This window comes from Loxodonta africana, chromosome 7 (genome assembly GCF_030014295.1).
Source record: "Loxodonta africana isolate mLoxAfr1 chromosome 7, mLoxAfr1.hap2, whole genome shotgun sequence".
In the NCBI taxonomy this organism is placed as follows: Eukaryota; Metazoa; Chordata; class Mammalia; order Proboscidea; family Elephantidae; genus Loxodonta; species Loxodonta africana.
In genome coordinates, this window is record NC_087348.1 from 90,666,162 (window position 1) to 90,691,983 (window position 25,822).

Below are 25,822 nucleotides of genomic sequence, written 5' to 3' on the forward strand. Positions count from 1 at the left end.
GGGCCCTGGGCCCCTCCCATAGCCGAGTCCCGCCCCTTTCCCGGCCGGGAAAGTGTTTCTGCGAGTACCTGAGTATCGGTGCGTACGAGTCTATGGGTCCCAAGTTGCCATGTTGGTGCCCTTAGGGCAGTGGGTGTTTCCGCGCGAATGCAGTCAAACTGTGCTAGGTGCGCCGCCCTGACTGTGTGTCCGCATAGCTGACCAAGCACAGAGCTTGCAAGTGTCCGAGCGAGTCCCTGGAGGGCAGCTCGGCCCACTGGGATCCCAAGGGGCTTATCTGGAGGTTCGCTTTGGTAGGCCAGCGCCCAGGCAGTCTTGTTCCTCCTTCGGCTCCTCCCCGCTTTCCTCCCTCCCCCTGGTTCCCAGCGCGCGCCTGGAGCCCACCCCCTCTTTTCAGCGCGAAGCCCCGCCCCCCGCCCCCTTTCCTCTGCCACAAAGTTATTTGCAACAAAAGGGAGTGAAAAGCTAGCAGCCAAGGGGGGGCGGTGGGAGCCGGAGCGGGAGCGCGAGGGGAGGCAGGCAGGCCGGCGGGCGCCGAGCCGAGGAACGGAGCGCGGGATCCCGCCTGGGCCCGGACAGGCCGCGATGCCCCGGGTCCCGTCGACTGAGGCGGGGGCCGGGCCCGGGGGTCGGCGCTGAGGCGGGAGGGGCCGCAGGGGATGGAGCCGCCGCCGCCCGCGGCCGCAGAAACTTGAGCTGGGGTGAATAAACCTCTGCACAGATCTCTGCACCCTGCCCCCAGAGCCGCCGCGCGCCGCGGGTGCAGGAACGCAGGCCTTCGGACCGCCGCCGCTGCGCTCCTTCGGGGCGGGAGCGCAGGGGGGGTTGGCCGCGGCTCCCCGAGGCCAGCCCCCCCGCAGTGAGTGCCGCCACTATGGCGGACGGGGCGCCCCGGCCCCCGCTTTATCGCAGCGTCTCTTTCAAGCTCCTGGAGCGCTGGAGCGGCGGACCCGGGCGGAGGGAGGAGGAGGTCGTGGACACCCCCGGGCTACGGCGCCGCGCCTCGTGCCGGCCCTCCGCCGCCGGCCCGGGCCAGCCCTCCCGGCGCGTGTCCAAGCTGGCGTCGGGGCCCCCGGCCACCCCCGCGCAGCCGCGCCAGCTCCGCAGCCTTTCCCCGTCGGTGCGCCAGCTCTCCCGGCGCTTCGACGCGCCTCGTCTCAACGACGACTCAGCCGAGGCCCGGGACGGAGGCGTCTCCCCAGGGGCCGTGGAAGAAGCGGCCGAGGTCGCCGCGCGAGGGTCCTGGCCCAGCGTCACCGAGATGCGCAAGCTCTTCGGCGGCCCTGGCTCCCGGCGGCCCTGCGCCGACTCTGAGGCCCTGGGGACGCCCAGCCCCGACGGTGCAGCATGGGAGCCCCAGACCCGAGAGCCCCGGCAGCCGCCGACGCCACCTCCTCGAACGTGCTTCCCCCTGGCCGGCCTGCGTTCAGTGCGGCCGCTCCCCGGGCCGGGGGTCGAGGGGAGGAGGCGGCAGCAGCAACAGGAGCGGGCTCAGCGTCCGGCGGATGGTTTACATTCTTGGCATAGCTTCTCCCTACCGCAGGCCGGGGCCCGGGCCTCCTGCTCCTCCTCCTCCTCCATCGCCTCCTCCTATCCTGTCAGCCGCAGCCGGGCTGCCAGCTCCAGCGAGGAGGAAGAGGAGGCCCCGCCGCCGACAACGACGACGACCGGGGCTCAGAATCCAGCCTACCACGGCGGCCACTCTTCGGGCAGTGACGAGGACCGAGACGGTGAGGGCAGCCACCGCTGGGGAGGGAGGCAGGGGCCCACGCCTGGAAATGCCCGCTTGGGACGTGACTGCAGCCTGGACCGTGATGGGTTAAGTCTGGGCAGCATGGACTCTGCAGGGGGAGGCAGGAGGAGCCCTGAGCCACCAACATCTCCAAGAGCCCCTAGCGAGGAGAGATCCCGGGAGTGGGGTACTGGCACACCACCCTGCACCCTAGGCCCCCAGGAGGGTCTGCGGCCCATGCCGGACGCTGTGGGGGGAGCTTTCCGAGTGGCCAAGGTGAGCTTTCCCGCATACTTGGCCAGCCCAGCAGGCTCCCGTGGCAGCAGTCGTTATTCCAGTACGGAGACTCTCAAGGATGAGGACCTGTGGTCTTCCCGGGGTTTGGGGGGCTGGGGTGTGTACCGCTCCCCTAGCTTTGGAGCCGGGGAAGGGCTCCTCCTGCGGTCCCAGGCTCGAACCCGTGCCAAGGGACCTGTGGGCACCATGAGGGCATTGAGGGATGGAGGATTGGAGCTGGATAAGAACCGGCAGCGGAAGTCTCTGTCAAACCCAGATATTGCCTCGGAGACCCTGACACTGCTCAGTTTCCTGCGCTCAGACCTTTCAGAGCTGAGGATCCGCAAGGCTGGCCGGCATCCTGGGGACCCTGAGAGTGACCCTTTGGATGGCAGAGACTCACCAACAGCAGGTGGCCCTGTGGGGCAACTTGGGCCCATGCCTGACCCAGTCCCAGCATCACCTGGAACCCGCCCCACACTCAAGGATCTGACAGCCACCTTGCGCAGGGCAAAGTCATTTACCTGCTCTGAGAAGCCCATGGCCTGCCGCCTGCCCCGGGCCAGTACTCTGAAGCCCAGCTCTTCTGAGCTCCTGCTGGCAGGCTCTGGTTCCGAGGAGGATCCACTACCCCTTGTTGTCCAGGATCAGTATGTACAGGAGGCCCGTCAGGTATTTGAAAAGATCCAGCGCATGGGCGCCCAGCAGGATGATGGAAGCAATGCCCCCCCTGGGAGCCCTGACTGGGCAGGGGACATGACGAGGGGGCAGCGGTCCCAGGAGGAGCTCTCAGGCCCTGAGTCCAGCCTGACAGATGAGGGCATTGGGGCGGACCCTGAGCCTCCTGTTTCAACATTGTGCAGCCTTGGTTCCGCAGGGGTATGGCGACCCCTTTCCTCATCTTCTGCCCAGACCAACCACCATGGCTCTGGGACAGGGGACAGTCTGGGTGGGTGGGCCCTCGTGTCCCCTGAGGCCCCTCCCACGCCAGGTACCATCCGCCGGCGACGCAAAGTCCCGCCTTCAGGCCCTGGTGGGACTGAACTGAGCAATGGGGAGGCAGGTGAGGCCTACAGGTCTCTGAGTGACCCGATTCCACAGCGCCACCGGACTGCCACCTCTGAGGAGCCCTCTGGGTTCTCTGTGGACAGCAACCTCTTGGGCTCACTGGGCCCCAAGACAGGGCTTCCAGTGGCCCCAGCTGTGGATGAGGGCCTGACCAGTGGTCATAGTGACTGGTCTGTGGGCAGTGAAGGGAGTAAGGGATACCAGGACGTTATTCAGAGCATTGTCCAGGGGCCTGGTGCCTTGGGGCGTGTGGTAGACGACAGGACTGCTGGCAAAGCCCCCAAGAAGAAATCTCTGAGTGACCCCAGCCGCCGTGGGGAGCTAGCTGGGCCTGGATTCGAGGGCCCTGGAGGGGAGCCCATCCGAGAGGTCGAGCTCGTGCTGCCTCCATCCAGCAGTGAGCCCATCCTTGCAGAGGAACGGGCAGAGCCCCAAGAGCTCAGTCCCGCCAGGGGACGGGCACAGTCCGAGAGGGCCCTGCCTGAGGCCCCACCTGCCCCTGCCACTGCCCACTGTGGTTTCCACCTTGACCCTAAGTTGGCTGACATTCTGTCCCCACGGCTCATCCGCCGAGGCTCCAAGAAGCGCCCAGCCCGGAGCAGCCACCAAGAACTGCGGAGAGAGGAGGGCCATCAGGACCAGACTGGCAGCCTGTCTCGGGCCCGGCCCACCTCCAAACATGTTCGCCATGCCAGTGTGCCCGCCACCTTCACACCTATTGTGATGCCTGAGCCACCCACCTCCGTTCGCCCCCCTGTGGCTGTGCCAGAGCCCATGGGCTTCCCTGCACGAACCCACCCCGCCTTGCAGGCACCATCACTCGAGGATGTCACTAAACAGTATATGCTGACCCTCCATTCGGGTGAGGTCCCTGCCCCAGGGCCTGTGGACATGCCCTGCTTGGCTCGGCTTTCACCGCCCTCTGACGAGGCCAAACCCCCTGAGGCTGCCCGGGCTCCACATGAGCCTGCCCCAGCCAGCAAGTGCTGCAGCAAGCCACAAGTGGTGAGTCCTTTGTGAGGGGCCTTCAGTGGGGTGGGGCGGAGTGGGGCCAAGGGAGGTCCATATGCACTGACTTCGGCAGGAGGAGCCCTTTGAGTGCACTCATTGGGCAGGTGGCCAGATCTGAGGGTGCTTATCTGGTCCTGCAAGTACCCAGGCAGTTTTAAGAGTGTTAATGACACAGGGCTCCTGTCTGTTCAGTCCCAAGGCTTCAGGCTTCGGCTGGTGCTAATATCAAAAGTTCTTGTCTACTCCAAGGTATTCTGGGTGCTAATTACAAAGGATTCTTATCTAGTCTTTTAGGTGTTTCTCAGAGACTGGTTTTAGAAATTCCTACCTGGTTCTTCACTGTAAATACAACAGGGCATATGAGAGTCATGGAACCTAGCTGAATGAAGCTCAGTCTTCCCTGCCCCCCCCCCCACCCCCGACTCCCCAGCCTCACTAAACTATTGGTTAGACCCCTTGTAGGATGTTTGGGCTCTAGGGCCCAGAGTTGGCATAGGTTTGCCTCATGTGGCCTTCCTGTGGCAGGTCAGAATGTGGCTCTGTTCCTGGGCCCAAGAACATTTGGGAGGTCCAGGGCGTTACTTAGTCCAGTAGACAAGGGGGCTCAGAGCTCTAACCCCACCTCTGTCCCTGACTTGCTTTGTGACATTGGTGAGGCCCTGGATTTTCTCTTTGACTCAGTTTCCCCATCTCTAAAACCAGGGGGTTGTAGACAAGGTGGTGCCTGTGTTTCTATCCAGGTGGTCCTGCACAGATTTGGGGAAAGTCTGTGGGCTTGAGTTGGGGCTCAAAGCCTTGGGGGCTGAGGCCTGCCAGAGGCTTTTCCAATTAAAATGGGGGTCTTCTAGCAGAAGGCAGGGGCAGAGAGGGGACCACTGAGGCTGAGGGGCCTTTGGAATGGTTGCGGTGAATCTCGCCCCTTCAGGTAGGGCTGCTTCTATAGGTGAGGGTGGAACCCCTGGTCTCTCACAGCTCTGCCTACTTGCATCTTCTCCCCAGCCCCACCCCCTTCCTGGTGACTCTGAAATGCTTCCCCTACCTGTTCCAGCCCCTACCTGGGCCCCAAGATCTCACCATCCCTGAGGCCCCCACTTCTGTGTTCTGTCTTCAGCCATCATCGGAGTCTAGGCTGTGGGTTCAGAAGGGTTCTAGGCAGCATGGCGCCCTGGAACCTGGGTTTGAGGCTAGATTCTAGGCTCTGGGTTCTGGGCTGAGCGCAGAGATGATGGCTGCAGGGATGATGGCCAGGAGATTTCCACCACTGCCTGCGCTCCCGCTGTGTTTGCTGCTGTGTGAGGAGCCTGGAAACTCTAAACCCTGGACTAATTTGGTCACTCCCTGTTCCCAGCGCTCTCACGGCCCCTCTGAACTCTCTCCCTCTTTGTTTCTTTCTCCTTGTCTATTTCCTCCCGGTCCTGGCTCTGCTGTCTCCCACTGAGGTTGCAGAGGGAGTCGGTGGGTGGAGAAGAGGGTGCATTTTGGATCTGTCCTTCCTTCTGAGACCTTGGTAGGGCAGCTGGGTGCCCCTAAACTCCAGTGCCTGTTCTGTCTTGGAAGACAGGGGTTGGGGAGGCAGAAGAGAGGGTGAGAGCAAGGGTAGCTCCTGCCAGGGGTTTGCTCCCCAACTTCTTTTGCCATGTAAATACCTCCTCTGGGAGCCCTGAAGGTTCAACTCGGAGATAGGGAAGGGGTGAACTAAAGAACTTAGGGAGACTTGCCGGGTACTCCTAAGAAGAGGCATTGAGACCCAAAGAAAAGGTGAGAGCCTTTACAGAACATGATGTGACTCCTGTCCCCATCTGCTGTCACATTCTTCCTGTCCCTCCCCTTTCCCCTTGAGAGAAGCTTAGCCCCACCCCTACTCCCATGGGACAAATCTGCCCAGAACACTGGCTTCTCTCTACCCTGAACAGAGGCTTTTTCCGGCCTCCAAGCCTTTGCCCACTCCAGTCCTCCCACTGTTCCCAGGCGCAGCTCCACATCCGTTATTACCCTTTAGGGAGAGAATCCATGTGTCCTGTAATTAGAAGAATAGGGTTTGAGCCACTGCTCCAGCTCTGTGTGGCTTAGGGTCAGTCACATCACTGCTCTATGCCTAAACTTTCCCTTCTGTAAAATAGGAGTATGGTCTCTGCCTGGCAGACTCCTGTACGAAGAGCGGGTGGGGTGAGGCGCCAGGCCCCAGTTGTTTCTCAGTGACCAGGGAAAGGCTTGGCCCCACCTCTTCTGTCCCCTTCCACCCCCCCATTAGGTTTCTGGACACAGAGCTGGCACATGGGGCCCCAGTACAACCTGGTGGACTTGAGTAGGCTCAAAAGAGATTTCCCCATTCCCTGATCCCTGCCTGCTCATAAAGCCTGGAAGTTCTCCCATCTGCTAGCCTAGATCCCTCCTGTTGTCCCCTTCCTTCTGGCTCCTGGAGATGGGGAGCAGCTGTTCGCCCCCTTACCGGCCTCCATGGAGGAGACAATGTTCCCTTGTTTTGGCTCTGGGGTTCCAGTCACGCTCCCTGGGCTGTGGGTGGAAATGGCATGGCGCGGGCTCCAGAATAAGAAGGAAAGAGAAGAGGCTGTCACACTCTGCTGATGGTGCCGAAACCAATGGGAACCTAGCCAGGGGCTGATAGGAGAGACTTCAGGTTGAGGGGACCCCCCTGGCCCAATTCTGGGCTGTGGGGAGTCACTCAGACTCAGGCTTCTCCTAGCCCAGAATGCCCTTATTCACCCATTATGTGGTGTTACCCCATTGTTGGGAGGCCTGAGTTCCAGGCCTGGTTCTGCCCCGACTCCCTCTGAGCCCTGGACGTGGTCCTCTCTTTGGGCCTCTGTTTTCCCATCTGTACGGTGGGAGGTTAGACTGCCTGGTCTTTGAGGCTCTGCAGGAAGGACCTGACGCATCCTGCAGGGTGGTCGAAGGAAATAGGAGAGGTCAGGGGTTTGGCTGGAGCAGAAGGAAAAGAAGGGCTGCTCTGTGCCAACAGCCGTAAAAACCTAGAAGCCCCGGGAATGCAGGATAGCTCATGGTTCATTTATTCTGTGAACACCTGCTTGCATGGGGGGTGAGGAGGTGAAGGCTGTCTGAGCTTCCCTGCTCCCTCCCACACCTCTTATTATGTCCACTTAGGAGCACAATAGCCAAGATGATCAGTAGCTCTTCACTTCAGGGCTTCCCCCACCCTGGCCTTAAAGTACAAGTCTTGTGGTCTTCGGAACCTTTATACCCATTTGACAGATGTAAAAACTGTAGCCCAGAAATAAGAAGTGGCTTGTCCCTCAGAATCATAGATGGACTAACTCACAGAACTTTAGCATAATGAAATAGCAGTAACAATGGCTAACATTTTTTGAGTGCTTACGATGTGCCAGGCACCCTGAACGTTTTGTTCTTTGATGTGAGAGCTTAGAATCCCAGACGGTTAGATTCACACTGAATCCTAGAATGTCAGAGTCTTGGAGGTGAAGGGGCCCAAGTGGGCCCTGTTTCTCAGTGTAGTTGGCCTGCCACCTGAGTGGGGGGACAGTTGGGAACATCATCTGTACACCCCCAAAAGCTGAGCACGTTCATTTGATTATTTAATTCACCAGGGTCTGTGGCTGGAGAAGAAAGAACTTATGTGACCCAGAAAGGGAGAATGCTGGATCTAAAGTCACACAGTAAGGCAGGGCAGAACCAAGCCAAATCACCAGAACCCCGGTCTTGTCTTCCACCCCCTGCCCACAAGTCCCCCTCCACAGCTCCCCGCCTTGCTGAGGCAGGCCTGGACTGCAGCTCCTCTCAGCACCTTTCTTCTCTCTCCCCTTGGCAGGGAAGCCAAGGAGTAGGGGCTATCTCCTTCCCCTCCTTGGCTCTTTGCTGTGATTTTTCCATGGAAACTGGTTCTGGGAGGGGAGGCGATTAGGACATTTGGAATTCTGAGTGGTACCAAATATCTATAATTAAATGTTTTGTCACCCTGCAGGAGGAGGGTGGAAAGGGGGAGGACGGGCAGAAGGGCTGTCCTTTTCCTCTGTTTATTCCCCAGGGGCCCCCACTCCTTCCTGAGGGCCCTAGGCTGTTGGGGGAGTGTGGTTCAGGAATGGGTCCACCCAGCAAGGAAAGATTGGGGGATGGACCAGAATTGAGTCTGACATTTTCCAGCCCCACATTTCTGGGACCAGCTGGGTTTGGGAGGCTGCAAGGCTGCTGCTAATCCTGTCCCCAACCCCCTCTCCCAGTGTGGGACTTGGGCCTCCTGCCTCACTCCTTCCCATCTGTGATTTCTCAGGATGCTCCCCGCCCCACAGTGGGGTGGAGGCCCCCCAGGCTGCCTGGGGAGGTGAGACACTCAGAGCGTTCAGAATCTAGAAGCCAACTAGAAGAGGCTGTAGGATGTTAAGGAACCGGCCAGGGGACTGGCTGGGGAAGCTTCCTGGAGGAGGCTCTGTCCGTGAGTCGGCCTTAGGGACAGAAGGAGCTGGAATAGCCAGAGAAGAGAGGGAAGGGCTTATAGGGGAGGGCACAGCATGAGCAGAGGCTAGGCGCTGGGGAAGAACATGGTAGGTCGTGGGCAGAAAGAGTTGGTTTCAGAGACTGGGAGGTGCTTGGTGGGGTGATGCATACATCCATCTAGCAGATACTTACTGAGCACCTAGTCACTTAGGCACTCTTCTAGGCCCTGGGGATACAACAGCAAACAAAGCAAAGTTCAGCAGTCATGGAGCTTCCAGGCTAGTTAGGACACCTGTCTGTAAGTTGTTACATTATGATAGGGACCTGGAAGAAAAATAAAGCAGGATAAAGGTACAGAGAGTGACAGGGAGGGGGTAATATTTTAAGATAGCGAGGTCAGGGAAGGCCTCCCTGTGGAGGTGACATTTGAGCAGAAGCCTGGAAGAAGTGAGGGAATAAGCCAGGTGACATCTGGGAAGAAGAGCATTTTGGGTAAAGAGGAATAGCAAGTGCAAAGGCCCTGAGGTGGAAGCATGTTTGATAGGTAGCGGGACAGGGCGGGGGTTATGGTACGATGGAGCAGAGACGTAGGAGATGAGATTAGAGAGGTATAGGGAAGATGGAGGTGGTTTGAGGACAGACAGTAAAGATCTTGAAGAGCATTGGGAGAATTCTGGCATTTATGTGGAGTGAGACAGAGCAGATTCTGAGTCGAGCAGAGACCTGATCTGACTTATATTTTCACAGGTCACTCTGGCTGCTGTGTGTAGAATGGACTTCAGGGTGGAAACAGGAAGGGCAGTCAGGAGGCAATTAGAATAATCTGGGCAAGAGATGATAGTAGCAGCTTGGGCTGGGGTAGGAGGTTTCTGTTGCAGCCCAGACAGTTTTGTGAGGGCCTGTCCCCAGCATTCAAGGGGAATACCGCTATGCTCATACGGCTGCATGTGTGGCTGGGTAGTGTGTGCAAGGCAATGTGTAAGGAGTCGCTTAGGGTGGGAAGGGAAGATTGACAAAGCCCCAGAGCTGACCAGGGCTGTGGGCTGCATTGGCCTCCCCACCCCAGCCCCAGCTTGGCTCAAAGGCTAGGAGGGCCCCAACGAGGCAGGTGACAGTGCCGTATCCCACCAGTGTCTCCTCTGTAGCCACTGTGAAGGCCCATCCAGCCCCAGCTTGCATGTCTCCTGGGACAGAAAGCTCACTTTAATCTCAGGCAGCCCCATCCCTCCCATTTGGTCTTCCAGTTAGATGGGCATTGCCATGGCCCCAATGTATAGATGAAGAAACAGGCTCAGAGTGTGCAGGGGTTTGCCCAAGGCCTCACAGCTCAAGTATGGGATTTGGCCCCAGGTGTCCTGACTCCCAGCACATGCGTTGGCCCCACAGAGTTCCCACTGAGCTAAGTTGGCGGGGATGTCAGTTGTAGGGCGGGGGGTGGGGAGCCCATGTTTCCCAGAAAGACTCAAAGCCCTGGCGTACTTGTTGGGAAATGTGCCCAGGCAGCCTGGCGCCTTGTTGGCAGGCCCTGAAATAGGGCCCCCAAGTCCCCTGGGAGGCAGGTGGGGCCAGGGCCTTGGCCCTCCTAAGCCTATTGGATCGAGTGCCCTCCCCCCATGGGAATTGATCCTCCCCTCTCCCACTTCCTGGCCCCCAGGGGATTCCAGGGGTGGATAGAAGTAGAGGCAAACTGCCAGGCTGCTGGGCTCTAAGCAGTGAGCGAGCCCCAGCCTGTGAGATGCAAGAGTCTAGGGGCCCAGTCAGGGTCTCTGAGCCCCCAGAGGGGCATCCACAACCCCCCCAGTGACTGTGGAGGTCACTAGGGATGGCCTGGTATAAAGTCTGGACTAGGAGTCAGGAGACCCGGGTTCTAGCCTTGGCCTCACCATTTTCCTGCTGTGTGTTCTTGAATACGTCCTTTCCCCTCTCTGAACCACACATTCCTCCATGCCCTTGGGCACCAGGATGAAACCTCCTCCCAGGGTGCTGGGAAAGGCCAATGCTGTTCTGTGTGGGATATCAACTTGTAGACTGAGTAGCCATCCCTGGTGAGGGAGGCAGGAGGGCAGGTGGAGGCTTGGCTCTGTTAGGCCACTGAGGAGTGGAGCTGAGACTCAGATCCAGGCCTGACCCCCTCAGAGCTCCTCCTCCAATGCCAGCGACTGCCCCAGGTCCACCCTCTCAGCACCCCACACACATACACACACAGGGCCTCTCCCCAGACTTGGGCAGCCTGTGGTGCCTGCTCTGGGGCCTGCTGCCAGAGTGCTCTGCTGCTGGGACATTTAAACGTCCTCTTGTTTGTTTGTGGTGGGGCCTAGGAAAGGCACAGGGGGCTGAGACCTGCCCCAGGCAGGGAGAGGATGAGAGGTGAGTGCAGAGGGCACCTGGGGGGAGGGACACAAGCTGATTCCAGAGGTCTAGGCTGGCAGATAGGTGGGTGGCAGATCGGTTTTCTGTTGTTGCTCTAACAAATTACCACAAATATAGTAGCTTAAATCAACACAAATTTATTATCATACAGTTCTGGAAGTCAGAAGTCCAAAATGGGTTTCACTAGGCTAAAATCAAGGTATAGGCAGGGCTGTGTTCCTTTCTGAAGGCTGTAGGGGAGAATCTGTTTCCTTGCCTTTTCTAGCTTCTAGAGGCTTCTTACATATGGAGCCCTGGTGGCACCATGGTTAACCTCTCGGCTACTAATCCATAGGTTGGTGGTTCAAACCCATCCAGCGGCTCTGTGGGAGAAAGACCTTGTGATCCACTTCCATAAAGATTACAGCCCAGAAAACCTTGTGGGACAGTTCTGCTCTGTCACATGGGGTCACTGTTGTTGTTGTTGTTGCTAGGTGCCCTTGAGTCAGTTCCGACTCATAGCAACCCTATGTAGAACAGAACGAAACACTCCCCAGCCCTGCGGGATCCCCACAGTTGTTATGCTTGAGCCCATTGTTGCAGCCACTGTGTCAATCCATCTCTTTGAGGGTCTTCCTCTTTTTCACTGACCCTCTACTTTACCAAGCATGATGTCCTTCTCCAGGGACTGATCCCTCCTGATAACATGCCCAAAGTATGTGAAACGTAGTGTCTCCATCCTTGCTTCTAAGGAGACCTCTGGTTGTACTTCTTCCAAGACAGATTTGTTCATTCTTTTGGCAGTCCATGGTATATTCAATATTCTTCTCCAACACTACAATTCAAAGGTGTCAGTTCTTCTTCAGTCTTCTTCATTCATTGTCCAGCTTTCACATGCATATGAGGCTATTGAAAACACCATGCCTCCGGTCAAGCACACAGTAGTCTCCAAGGTGACATCTTTGCTTTTCAACACTTTAAAGAGGTCTTTTGTAGCAGATTTCCCCAATGCAATGAGTCTTTTGATTTCTTGACTGCTGCTTCCATGGGCGTTGATTGTGGATCCAAGTAAAATGAAATCCTTGACAACTTCAATCTTTTCTTCATTTATCATGATGTTCCTTATTGTTCCAGTTATGAGAATTTTTGTTTTCTTTATGTTGAGGTGTAATCCATACTGAAGGCTGTGTGGTCTTTGATCTTCATCAGTAAGTGCTTCCTCTTCACTTTCAGCAAGGAACATTGTATGATCCGTGTAACACAGGTTGTTAATGAGTCTTCTTCCAATCCTGATGCCCCGTTCTTCTTTATAGAGCCCAGCTTCTCAGATTCTTTGCTCAGCATACAGATTGAATAGGTATGATGAAAGGATAATCCATGGCACACACCTTTGGGGTCACTATGAGTCAAAAATCAACTCGACGCACCTAACAACAGAGGCTTCCCACACTCCTTGGTTCGTGGCCCCTTACTCCATCTTCAAAGCCAGCAGGTTAGCATCTTCACATCTCTCTCGGACTCTGACCCACTTACCTCCCTCTTATAAGGACCCTTATGATTACATTGGGCCCACCTGGATAATCCAGGATAATCTCCCCATCTGAAGAGCCTAAATTTAATCACATCTGCAAAGTTTTTTACCATGTAAGGTAAACATAGTCACAGGTTTCAGGGATTAGGACATGGACATCTTTCGGGGCCATTATTCTGCCTACCATGGATGGGCAGAGGGACCACGCTCTTTGCTCCTGAGATCCAGAGCCTCCAGCTGGTGCTGGCCCTGAAGCAGAGCCTGTAAAGTCAGACCCACTGCATTTATCCCTTATTCATTCCTTTCCATGTTCATTATTCATTCATTCATTCATGCAGCAGTCAGTCATTAAACCCCTTGATGAGGAGTGGGCACACACAGGGAAAGCTTGCATACTGTCCCTGCTTTCCAGGAGCTTTCAACAAGGGCTAGCCCCCTGAGGTGGTTGGGGTCCATAGGGAAGCTGAGCCCAGGCCTAGTTGGGCAGAGGCAGAAGTGCTAATGGGTCCTCTGGAGACAGGCCCTAGATTTGCTGACTGGAAATTAAGCTGGAATGTTACCAAGAAGAGCAGTTGGCAGGAGAGTTTAGAGCCAGGACAAACAGGGAAGGTAGGGGCCTAAGGCCGTCCCAGCCAAGGGCAGATCTGGAAGCTTGGGGGAAGGTGGGAAAGAAGCTCCCTATCCCCGTGTGCTGGGAACTCCACACTGGGGATTAGCAACTCTGGTGCTGTCAGACTACCCAGCCTGGCAGGTCTTTTCATGCTCTGAGTGGCCCAGGTGCTTCCAAGGAGATGATATGTAGAGGGTCCAGAATCGCCTCTCCCCCCATGCCGGCTTTGGGACCCAGGGCAAGCATTTGGCTCCTCTGAGTCTGTAAAATGGGTGCATTATCCACTCACACCACAAGGGATTATTGTTAGGCTTAAATGGAATAATGCAAAGAGGGCTTACTTAGTAGGTGCTCAAGAAATTCTAGTTCCTACCCTCATGATTGTGCTGCTAAGATGTTATGATTCCAAGATTCTAGGAGATGTTGATTCCTTGATTCTCAGCATCTCTTCCCTGCTGTGAAGCAGCTCCAAGACAGGAGGGCGGGCTGGGGTTCTGGCAGCACCTGGGCAGGGTTGGTGGTAGCTCAGCAGCCTGGGCCTTTGTAGGTAAGGAGGAGCAGAGGAGCCAGGCATTGTCCTTGCTCCTCTCTCCAGCTCCCCCTCTATGTTTGTTCCTCCAGCCCCAACCTGGGACATGTCTGGGACAGCACAACGCAGGGCTAAGGGGCAGAGCAGAGCCAAATCCCTCCCTGGGTCAAAGCTCCAGAGCCATTGGAACCAGCCCGTGAGGCAGAGCTCAGTCCCCTCTGCTTCCCATTCTGTGTTTGGAAGCCTCCCAGTGGAGTCTTGCTTTGAACTCCAGGACTCTACAACTCTGAGGGTCTGTGTGGCTGGTGAGCTTTGGGGTCAAACTGATAATGGGTTAAATTTTCAGCTCTGACCTCACCCTCTGGATGATGTTTAACAAGTCACCAGAACTCGGCTCTGAGCCTCAGTTTCCTGCTCTGTAAAATGCGGACACTTATTAATCCCAGCCTCAAAGGGGTTATTGTAAAGGCTAAAGGAGATTGTTGGTGTGGTGCCCTCAGTCCAGGACCCCCAGTGTAGACACTTCTGAAACATGGCCACTTCAGAAGTGTGTGCTTTTCAGGTTATTGTGTCTGAGTCTAGAATCCTGTGGTTTCAAGATGAAGGATTCTGACTGCTTTGATTCCAAGAGTCCACGCCTCTTAGCTTGATTTTGTTTGTGCTTTTGAGATTCTTACTCCTTGGTTCTGACGGCCTTTGGTTCTGAGATTTTGGGGTCAGGGAGAGGTGGGGCAGGCCCTGGGCCAGCCTGGGCCAGGGCTGTGGTGGGGGTGGGGCATGACAAGGGGCTGGGGTGGCTGAGGGAGCAAGTGCTAGGTTGGTGTCTGTTTCCTGTTTATTGGTTCCCAGGCAGTGAGCAGCCCCTGCTCCCCAAGCTGCTCTGTGGAGCAAGAGGGAGGGAGGCTTGGGTTCCTGGCTGCCAGCCAGCCCCACAGCCTGGCCTCGTGGGACTGCTGAGACCACCCCCCAACCCCCTTGGACAAACATTCAGTCCTTTCCCAGGACAGGGCACGGGGGGTCAGGGAGCAGATGTGGAGGGAAGGGGCGGAAGAAGGAAGAACGGGAAGGGACCCCCTCCCCCCAGAGTCCTGCTGACTCCATCTTTCTTGGCTGCCTGCATCACTAAAATCTCACTCCTGGTTTCTCACTGTTTCCCTCTGTCTCTCTCAGTTCCCCTGGGGTGAGACCTGACGGTGAGATGTCCAGCTTCTGGGGAGGCCAGGAGGGCTAGAAGGCAGGAGGAGGATATCTGCTGGAGGAAGAGGGCCAGGGCCTTGAATTTAAGGATGGCCCACCTGGAAAGACCCTTGGAAGCCAGCCGTCTTTTCCAGCCGCCCCCGCCCCTGCATTATTTGGATGGGGAAACTGAGGCCCAGAGAGGGGAGGGACCTTGCCCAAGGCCATGCAGTACTAGAGCAGACCCAGCAGGCTTCCCCGTGCACTTCACTGCTGCCTTTTTGTGCTGGGTAGAAGGGGCTGCTGAGAGTTCTTGAGCAAGAAGGTGACAAGGTATACTTGGCATTTTTGGGAACTGGTCTGAGCCAGGGCAGGAAGGGGAAACCTCTATATGTCCAAGACCAAGAGGGCAGGGAGGTCTCAGTTTGAATGAGATCCAGGTTGACCACCTCGAGTGCCAAGGTGAATAGCCTGGGCTTTGCCCTGTGGGCAGCGGAGAGCCATGGAAGACTAGGAGTGGAGGAGGATCATGCTGGGTTTCCGAGTTAGAAAGAGTCCCCTGGTCATGGAGAGGTGGTCAGGCTGGAGGGAGCAGGGAGTGAGAAGCCTGAGCTTGTTGGTGGCGGGGGAGAGGGGGATAGGTGATATGGGATGGCAATAAGACTGTTGGGGAGATAGTTTGGAGGTAAAATCTGGGCATTTGAACTTAGGCTCAGTGGCCCTGAACAAAAACTGGATTTGGGGAGATGGGGGCCCACTTCTTTGGTTTGAGTCAGAGAATATGGCAGTGGGACAGGACACAGGGTCATCTGAGTCATTGAGGGGGCTTGAGCCAGCTCAGGTCCCTGTCTCTGTGCCCAGTATGCTTTCCCTCCTACTTCACAGAGCTTTAGGCTACACCCCTACTCCTGCCCTCTGTGAGAGGCCTGGGGGTGAGGATAGAGTGCTGGGTGGACGGACAGGCAGGCAGCTTTGCTGGTGACGCTCACAGTGGGTCTTGGAGTCGGAGACAAAGTACTCTCGTGATTTTGGAACCATAGACCCCAAGACAAGTGCTAGTCTGTGGTTGTACAGCCCTGGAGGCCTTCCTGGAGGAGGGTAGGGCAAGGGCCATGGGGTAAAGGAGTAGCCCAGCTTTCATGGCCTGATTTAAGCCTCAGTTTCCCCATCACGTGCCTAAGTATGCTTCTCGCTCTGTGTTGCTCCTGATTCCTCTCCTTTCCCCTCCTGCTTGGACCAGCCGCTTCCAGGCTTCTCCCCAAGGCCAGCGGGGGCGTTACCCAGGGCGGGTGAGGAATTTCCGAGGAACAGCTAAATTCAGCCCCAGCTAAAAATAGTCCGGGGCCTGGCCCCAAGACTGGTGGAGGAGGAGAAAGGCGGGACAAGCTGCTTTTCTCCTCCTGCCCCACCTCATCATCTGGGCCCAGGGCCGGGGGCGGCTGCTCCTCTGGATCCACTTGTACTGCCTCCACCAGGCCTTCCTCTCATTGGGGGCTCTTTGCTTTCTTCTCTCTTCCCTCCTCTGTCCTTCGCCCTGCCCTTCTCCCTGGGTCTTGCTCCCTCTGTCTTTTGTCTACTCTGATCCTCTGTATCTCCCTACCTCCTTCAACAGTGCTAGACAGAAGCCCGTGGCAGAGCCGAGCCTTCAGAAGAGGGCTCTGTAGAACTGTCCCCATTGGCATCCCAGCCCAGTGTCAGGACCCCCTATCCCAGGGACACACAGCAACCATTGCAACTCCTCTCTGCTTGGTGGGAAAGAGGCCTTAAGGACTCTGGGGTGTGGAGATGTCAGTGGGGGCCCCAGTTCACCTGTGACCCAGTGCTTGATTCTGGTCAGGCCAAGCCTTCCCATTTCTGGCACATGGTGGGGCTTCAATGTATATTTATTAAATAAATCATGAGAATAGGATAGGGGACACAGGAGGAGGAGAACTGGGTCCTGCCCTTGGGGAGTCCCCAAGTTGCTCTGAGCTCCACCCCACTGCCTACCCATACCCAGCCCTGTCTTAGAAGCCAGAAAATGGGCAAAGGGTAGTGCCCCAAATCAGTACCAGTTTGGTGGCAAGTGGCAAGATACTGAGGCCCAGAGAGGTGAGATACCTAGGTCAGCCTACAGAGCCCAGAAGGAGAGGAGGTGGTATTTGAACCCAGGGCAGCATCCCTGCAAGATTGGGGGAGTTAGTCTTGTCTAATGCAGAGAGATCAGGGAGGAAGCTGGTGGAAAGACTCTGTAGATGCAGAGCACCTGGATAATGGTGCAGGTTGGGGGGCGCAGAGTCACAAATAATGGTAGCAAAGCTTACAGCGCTCTCACTGTGTGCCAGGCACTGTTCTAAGCATTTTGCATGTATTAACTCATTTAATGCTGGTATCAACCCCATGAGGTAAGTACTGTTATTATCCTTGCTTTACAGCTGAGGACCCTGAGGCACAGCATGGTGAAGTAGCTTCCCAGATTAGGAGACTAGCCCTCAGCTAGTTAAGTGGCAGAGTTGGGGTTTAAACCCAGGCCGTCTGGCTCCAGAATCCGGGAACATTACTCAGGCTTCTGGCTTTCAGCACTGCCTGGGTGGAGGTGGTGCATCACAGGGGAGGAGAGGGTGGACTTGGCTTTGGGGATATCGATCCCACTGCATTCACAGTCCAGTCATAGCCCCTGGAACTAGCACATAATAGCTGCTCAGTAAATGTAAGTTGACTGGTGCAGTTGAGTTCGAGGGGCCCTTAGGAAGTGAGAGGAGGTGATGGGCAGGCAGATAGAAGGTGTGAGTCCTCCCTTCACTGGCCCATGGATGTTGTTCTTGGTGCTGGAGAGCAGCTCAGGCGGGTGCTGGGCACTTTGCTGGTGGGGAGTGCTCTGGCTCAGGAGGCTGGGAGGGTGCTGAGATGGGCCATGGGCAGCGGGAGGAGGGATGGGTGGGAGCAGGCCAGGCAGTGCTGGCGCAGTCCCGCCTTGCAGTATCTGCAAAGCAGATCTCTTGGGCCATGGCCGGCATGACTCAAATGGAGACAAAAAAACCTTCCATATTTGGACAAAGAGCCCAGAGAGGCCCAGACCCAACGCCAGCCAGGACCGCCTCCCCCACTCATGGCCTCCTGCCCTGTCTCCTGCCAGGCCCCTATCCCTATCCCTGAGTTTAACTCTCAGTCCTCACGCAGCACCATGGTCCCTTCCCCTCAGTCATCAAGCCTTTAGTGTGGCCAGGCCAGGACTGCGGGTGCTGGGGTAGAAAGACCCTATACCCAGGCTAGAGCGGGGGGATACACACTGAAACCGACAATTCCCACACTGTGGAGTAAATCAACAATAGACCCCCACCCATCCCAACACAGGTGAAGCCCAGGCTGCGCTGTATATAGGCATATGTGTACGCACGCACACACGTGCACACACACACACATGCGCAAACTTCTTTTCAATCCCCAGCAGATTTCTATACCCACAGAGACATCTGTGCAGATAGATATCAAAAGTGAGGACGAGCCTTAGAACCCTGCTCTCCTAGCTTCCCCAGAGCAAGCTCGACGACCTTGAGGATATCTCCTCTATAATGCCAGCAGACGGAGTAGATAGGGGCGACCAGATGTCAATTTAGCAAGCACTGTAAATAGGTATTGTCCTCCTGGAGAGATGTGAGCAGAGCAATGTGTCCCTGCACTGAAACTTCCTCAGTGCCCACCATGGAGCTGGGCTGGGCAGTGGGTGCTGGAGCCAGGTGAGTCGGGGGAAGAGCTCAGCCCACCACCTGCCTGGGAGCAGGACCTAACTCCCATGGGGAAAGCCCAGCAATTGACAGAGAATCAGAGCGCTCATTGCCATGAGTGAGTGGATTCACTCAGAGCTGACTGCACAGCGCTCCTACCTCTTCTAATTAGCCCTGCATAATTAACCCTGGATACGCCCTCAGATTGGCAGAGCAGGCCTGTCAATGAGGAGCCCAGAGTTACCTTTAAAATTGAATTCCACTGGTGCCTACAGGTACAGTGTTAACACCTGGGCTACAGGATGAAGAAGTGGTTCCTACCCCCAGGGGGCCCATCTGAGAACTTGGGGTCAGAAGGATGCCAGGAAGGGGGAGACTAATGAGGCAGTGGCTGGAAAATGGTCAGGTGGTCATCAAGCAGAGCCTTGAGGACCAGCAGGGCCTTGACAGGCAGAAATGGGGCAAGAGCCCTTTAGGCAGAGAGTACCATACAGGCAAAGGCCTGTGTTGGAAAAGCCCTGGTGCACCTGGGGTACCATGAAAGCTCCCTTGTTCTGGAGATGCCGGGTGGGTCCTGAGCAGTCTTGAAGGGCAGGCCTGGAAGTCTGGACTTGATCCCAGGGCAGTACTTTTCAAGTTTTTAAAAATAGTGGAACCCTTTTTTCTAGGAGAATCTTGACACAGAACTATAGAACAGGACAACCTGGAACCTCATTGATTTAAGTGAAGCTGTGGGGGTGACCATGTCACCCTTCCCATGCACTAACATGAAGCCCCACAGGACGCAGGTCTCGGTCAGAAAATCCCTCTTTTGGGCAAAGGGAATCCCTGGTGGATGGGTTTAAAGTAGAACAAGCCTCTACCTTCAGCTTCTCCACCAGCTCAGAAGTTCAACCCACGCAGGCCTCCTGGGCAAAGATAAAACCTGTTAGGACCAGGTCCCCAGAAGAAGCCAGGCTGATGGAGCACCCCCACCTGCCCGTGAGGTTCCTGTGAGCAGGTCGTGCCTGGTGCCCCCCCCTCCCCCAGGGCCTCTGGAGTTGGGCTGGACTCCAAGCCTGGCCAGGCTCTCCCTGTGGGCCCACTTGATCAGGAGGACAACCTGCTAGAGTGGCATGAAGACTCTGTTTGTCCACTGTCACCACCTGGGAGGATACAGGCCCTATGAGGGAAGGTAGGAGCTGGCAGCCAACCATGGCCCCAGAGTGGGGACCCTGTCTGAACCCAGCTCAATGGGTTACACTGACTGAGGTCAGGTGGAGGCACACTCTCTAGAGGCCCAAGAATCCTCCTTAACTCTCTGAGAGAATTTACGTTAGACATGAAAAAGACTTCCTTGGAGTTTGGAGTGAGCAAAAGGAAGAGTGTGAACAAGTATCCGAAGGAGAAATTCTGAGCTCTGAACCTGACAGGTCCAAGACCCTTCAGGACCTGGATTTTTCCCACCTCAGGCACCAGCACATCAGCTCCCTGGCCCACCACACACTGTGGGCTCCCACCTCTTTGGCCACCAAAAACATAGGATGAGTAGGAAATTGCCAAATATAAAAACAAGGGAGGGTGCACCTGGCAGAGAGACAGCATCTGCAAAGGCCTAGTAGTGTAAGAGAGTGGATGGGTTGGAGAAACTACTACTGTCAGAGCATGATGCAGCTAGAGCACGGTGGGGAAATTCACCCTGATGGGTCAGCAAGTGCCAGGTCACCAAGGGCCTTATAGGTCAGCTTGAGTGCTTGGACTTGATCCTGCAACCAGCTGTGTTGGTGTAATGGTTAGAACACAGACTATGGAGCCAAATGGCTTGGGTTCACATCCTGGCTCTTCCTCTTAGTTTTGTGACCTTGAGAAAGTTTATCTGTAAAATGGGCATGTTGATGATGATGATGGCACCTTTCATAGGGTTGTTACCCTTGAGGGAAGTCAGAAAGCAAGTTGGTAGCCCAGGAAGGGCCCCAGGGATGGAGAGATGTGGATGGGGTCACTGAGAGGAGTTTACAAAGTTATCTTTGGGAGAACTAGCTGAATTCCCTGAGGGAGGTTCAGAATTTCCCCTCAGGCAGCTGCCCATAGGAGAAGGGGCTAAGAGGGGATAGGACTCTGGGTTTGGGGCTCTGCTGGATTTTCACTGGCAAAAATCCCTGTCCTGGTGTCATGCTCCTCGTTGTACAGACGGGTATCCATGGCCCAGAGAGGGGCAGGATTGCCAAAGTCACCCAGTGAGTTCTGACCCCGGGGCCTTGATTCAGGATCAGGACTCATTTCCAAGCTCTGGCTGAGTTGAATCCCAGCTATGAGGCCAGCCTGTGAAGGAGGAATTCAACAATTCTCTGCAGAAGGGGCTGAGCAGAGAATGAACTGAAGTGCCAAGACCCCCTCTGACTCTAAGATGGGCAGGGAGGGCTTCCTGAAGGAGCACCACATGGGAGACTGGAATTGTCCAAGGGGAGACCGATCAGGAAACCTCAGAGAGAAAGCACAGACAAGCTCCAAACTCAGGGTCCCAGAGCGGCCCCTCTCCACCCTCCCCCATTCTTTCATGTGGTCTTCATTCAGCTCATGGAGGCTGGGAACACAGGGGAGTGCCCAGGCTATGAGAAGACAGACGCAGGCGCAGACTGGGACAGACTGGGACAGCATGGGTGATCAGGACAGAGAGAATCCCAGAGTGTCCCAGCCCAGGAGGAAGTGTGTAGAAAAGAGACCTTCCTGGGAAAGAAGCTGAAGGGGGAGCCTTGAAGGATGAGAAGGAAGATGAGGGATGCAAAGGCTGTTCAAAGGCAGCAGGGGCTAGGTGGCGAGGTCCATTAAAAAAAAATCAGTTTCTATATTTGTTAAGGAAACCCTGGTAGCATAGTGGTTAAGTGCTACGGCTGCTAATCAAAGGGTCGGCAGTTCAAATCCACCAGGCGCTCCTTGGAAACTCTATGGGGCAGTTCTGCTCTGTCCTATAGGCTCGCTATGAGTTGGAATCGACTCGACGGCACTGGGTTTTGGGGTTTATGTTTGATGTTTTGAATAGATGATACATTTACGTGGTTTAGTAAAATCAAAAAGGGTAAAAAGCCTTCCCACCTAGCTGCCCAGTACCCACCCTGTCCCACCCCAAGACACCCAGTTATTACTTTCTTGTAAATCCTTGTATATGCAAATAGGAGCAAGTACATCATCTCTGCCCCACATTTACACATGGCGGCATACCATCTGTATAGCGCTCTACCCTTGCTCTTTTCATTTAATAGCTCTTACAGTTCTTGCCTTACCAGTACATTCAGCACGTCCTTATTCTTTTTTTGTGCTGCATGGTCTTCCATTGTACATGTGGTTAAATGTATCTAACCACAAATTAAAGGATAGGTTATTTTTCTCTTTGGCTGTAAGGAGCAGTGCTGCAGCAGACAAGCTCAGGCATAGGTCATTTTGCAAGGGGGCTAGTGTAGCTTTAGGGCAGCTTCTTAGGAGTGGAATTGGTGGGACAAAGAGTATATGTAATTGTCATTTTGGTGCCATCCACAGGGACCCACCACCAGGGGTGTGTGAGAGGCCCATTGCCCCACAGCCTCACCAACCCCTACAATCCACAATTCAGACCTCCTGATATTTTCCCAATTCAAGAGATGAAAAATGGTATCTCAGTGTATTTGAATTTGCCTTTAATATCTTGCAATGAGTGAGAGTAAGCATCTTTCTGTATGCCCAAGAGACACTGGATCTTCTGTGAATGGTCCATATCCTTTGCCCAGTTTTCTGTTGGGTTGTTGACCTTTCGTGTTACTGATGTCTAGGAACCCTTTATATATTAGGGAGGTTAGTCCTTTGGGCCACGAGTTGCATTTCTTTTTTTCCTGATTTATCACTTGGCTTTTGATTTTGTTTACAGAATATTTTTTAAAATTATTTTGTTGTTGCTGTTGAGAATATAACACAGCCAAACATACACCAATTCAACAGTTTCTACCATGCTATTTAGTGACACTGATTACAGTCTTCACATTGTGCAATCATTCTTACCCTTTTCTGAGTTGTTTCTCCCCCATTAACATAAACTCACTGCCCCCTAAAGTTCCTATCCAGTCTTTCCAGTTGCAGTTGTCACTTTGATCCCATAGAGATAGTTCTTAAAAGAGCATAATGCTGAAGGCAGACCTTTTTTCTAGTTAAGCTAAACTATTGTTTGGTTTTAAAAAGACTTCAGGGGATATTTTTGGTTTAAGGCTTAAAGATGATCTCAGGGCAATAGTTTCAGTGGTTCATCCACCCTCCTGTGGTATATTTTTTGCCGTGCAGAGGTTTTATTTTTATGTGGTCAAATTTATCAAGTGTTTATTTTATGGCTTCTGGATTTGGAGTCCTAGTTAGAAAGGCCTCTCCCACTCCAAGGTTACAAAGCAATTCTCCCATGCTTTTCTCTGGTACTTCTATGTTTTGTTTTTTAACATTTAAATCTTTGATCTGTTTGGAATTTATCCTGGTGTGTTGTTTGAGTTAGGGCTCCAACTCTGTTTTTTCCCCAGATGGCTGGTGCTTTAAGCCAGCGATTTTTCTGGGGTGGGCGTAAAGCTCAGCTGAGGGGAGTAAGGCTTGGCTGTTGAGGGTCAGTAGCAGAGGGGTGAGGAGAAGGGCCTGGGGTGGCACCGTGGGAACTTGGTGGACAGTCAGAGTTGGGGGCATCCACTGGTGACACAACATTCCCAAATTTGTCATCTGTGCTGTGTGACTTTGAGCAAGTGTCATCCCCTCTCTGGGCCTAGAATATTATAGCTGGGAGGGGCCCTTGATATCACCCTGATACTGGGGTTGACTGTGAGGGAAGAGGCTCCCAGCAAGAGGGGGCTGCCCTGTAGGTGGATGACCATGAACCTGGAACCCACTCATGCTTGGCCAAAGTGGGGAATAGGGGTGCTGGCAGCACAGTTTTCTATGTCCTTAGAGTGGGCAGGTGGGAAGGCAGAGAGGGGTGGGCACCTGTTTAAAAATACCCACTGGAGCCTGGCACGGCAGGTGGGGGTGGGGGCAGGCCCTCTGTCAGTGTTCCGGATCCAGGAATGCTGGGGCTGCTGGGGGCGGGAACATCATCAGCTGCCTCAGGACTGTGGGCCCGGCTCAGCCAGGACCATTCTAGGGGCACCCCCTTCACCTACCATGAAGCAGGTACCCTTGTCCTCTCCTGTGGAAAACCAGGGAAGCCAGAGTGGGCAGACCACACCCTCAGGGTCTAGGGCTGGCACCACCCTGGATTTCAGGCGAGTGAGTCCCTGTCCTCTGGGCCTGGAATCCCCATTCATCAAAGAGGATAACTGGCCTTCCCCTACCTGCCTCCTGCTCCCTGCAACCCTTACCCAGGCCCCAGTTTGGAGAGTAGAGCTGTAAAGAGAGATCTTAAGGTCATGCCTCTTCCCCCTTTACAGATGGGGAAACTGAGGCCAGGGAGGGGACCCTGGATTGCCACCCCACCTTTGTTCTTCCTGGTTTTCCTAGGCCTCTGGACCCTCCTCTCTGCCCCCAGCCTGGCCTGTACCAACTCCCCACCCCCACTACTGGGCCCCAGTGGTCAAATTCCAGGGCTGCCATTGCCATGGCAACAGCTAGAACATGGGCCCCTCCCCTCAGGGTTCTCTACTAGGCCCTTGTCCAGGAAGAGGGCAGAGAGGGCCTCCTGCCCCTGGGGGACTGAAGGGGTTGGGGGGGATGGTGGAGAGGATGGTGGAGACCCAGCTGGTTTCTCATTTGTTTTCTGAAGGAGAAAATGGGAAAGGCACAAAGTGCTGCCAACAAACACTGCTCTGTTATCCCAGAGAGAGTGAATGGGAGGGAGGTGGTCACCTGGGCCGGGGACAGGTGAACCACCCAGAAAGCCTCTCCCAACCTGATAACTGGAGAATCACCCCACAGAAGGGTCTAAGACCAGTGGATTTTAGAATGGGAGGGGGATCCCAAGGTCACAGTCATTCAGTGCTAAGGGATGCACCCTAACTTGCCCCAAAGTGGAATGAGTGAGCTCCTCAGCCCTGTGGGCATGCAAGCAAGGGTTGCTGGAGGATGCCTGCTCTGCGAAAGGGCTTGTCTAGTGGACCTCTGAAATGACCCTTCTTCCATGAATCTCTGCTACAGTAAAACCTGCAAAAGATGGAACCTGCGTAAGGCGGAAACCAATCAGAGAAGGAAAACTCAATTTCCACTAAGAGAGAGCAATAGAAAAGTGGTAAGACTGCACCCTGTCAAAGGTGGAAAACTTACAAGACTTGGAAAAACAGTCCCATCAGGTTTCAATTCTTACAGCTTTCACTGTATTTCATATTAACAGTAAATATTTATTGAGTACTTTCTTTGTTCCAGGCACTGTGCTAAGTAAGCTCTTTATATTCTCTGTTTTATAGAAGAGGAACCTGAGGCACAGTTGTGGGCTTCACGGAGATGCAGGTAGCCATCAGTGGAGGGTGATCTCTGGCCTTGCCCTCTGTCTTAGGCTGGGTTCTCTAGAAAAGCAAAATCAGTGGAGTGTGTATATAGATATATAAAGAAAGAAATTTATCTCAAGGAAATGGTTCATGTGGTTGTAGAGGCTAGCAAGTCCCAAGTCTGTGGGTCAGGCATCAGGCTGGAGGTTTCTCCCGACTCACGTAGCTGCAGGGGCTGATGGTCCGAAGAAGATCACCTGGTCAGACGGCAGGCCACTGGCTCACAGGCTGCAGAGGCTGACAAATACCAAGATCAGCAGGTAAGCTGCTAGCTCAGGTCCCAAGAGCTGGAGGTCAGATGATGATGAGCCAGATGTGGAATCCATAGCAAGAGCCTTGCAGAATATCTATTTATATACTGGAGGCAGGCTCCACCCCCAAGAAAACTCCCTTTGAAACTATTGTCTGCTCATAGCACATCTCATCATGGAGTTGATTATATCATTACATAACTGCCAAACTACATCATAACTGCCAAACCACTGAGAATCATGGCCCAGCCAAGTTAACACACAGCCTTAACCATCACACCCTACTTTTTCCAGGAACCCTGCCCACTGTTACCATTCTGGTGTATTTCTTTCCAGGCTTTTCTCTTTGCATATATAGAAATGTCTGTGATGTTGAGATGGTTCAGTATGTATAGCTCTTGCTTTGTTCATTTAATATGACTCCTGAACATTTCTCCATAGCATTCAAAGATCTCCATAAGTACCATGACTCACTCGACCACCCTCTGGGGTTGGACGTTGAGGTCGTTACCAGTTTCCACTGTTGTGAGGAAGGCTATGGGAGCAGATTCCTCATGCTGGGAGCCTGGGGTGCTTTCTGGGTTAATCCGTTAAGCTAGAAGGTGCCCCTCTCTCTCCTGGGACTATGAAATAGTTGTGGCTTTCCTGACTCCTCTTCCACCTGGGGCTCCCTAGGGACTTGTGAAACCTTCATCAAGGTAC

General features: G+C 54.7%; 1 protein-coding gene across 1 annotated transcript in view; it reads left to right on the forward strand.

The window, feature by feature from the left end:
• Positions 1–849: 849 nt before the first annotated feature.
• Positions 850–25,822, forward strand: part of ARHGEF17 (Rho guanine nucleotide exchange factor 17) — a 59,534-nt gene continuing 34,561 nt past the window's right edge. Inside the window, exon 1 of the mRNA XM_064288667.1 lies at positions 850–4,081. Within this exon, the coding sequence (XP_064144737.1) occupies positions 875–4,081 (3,207 nt within the window). The 5' untranslated portion in view covers positions 850–874. The remainder of the gene's footprint in view (positions 4,082–25,822) is intronic.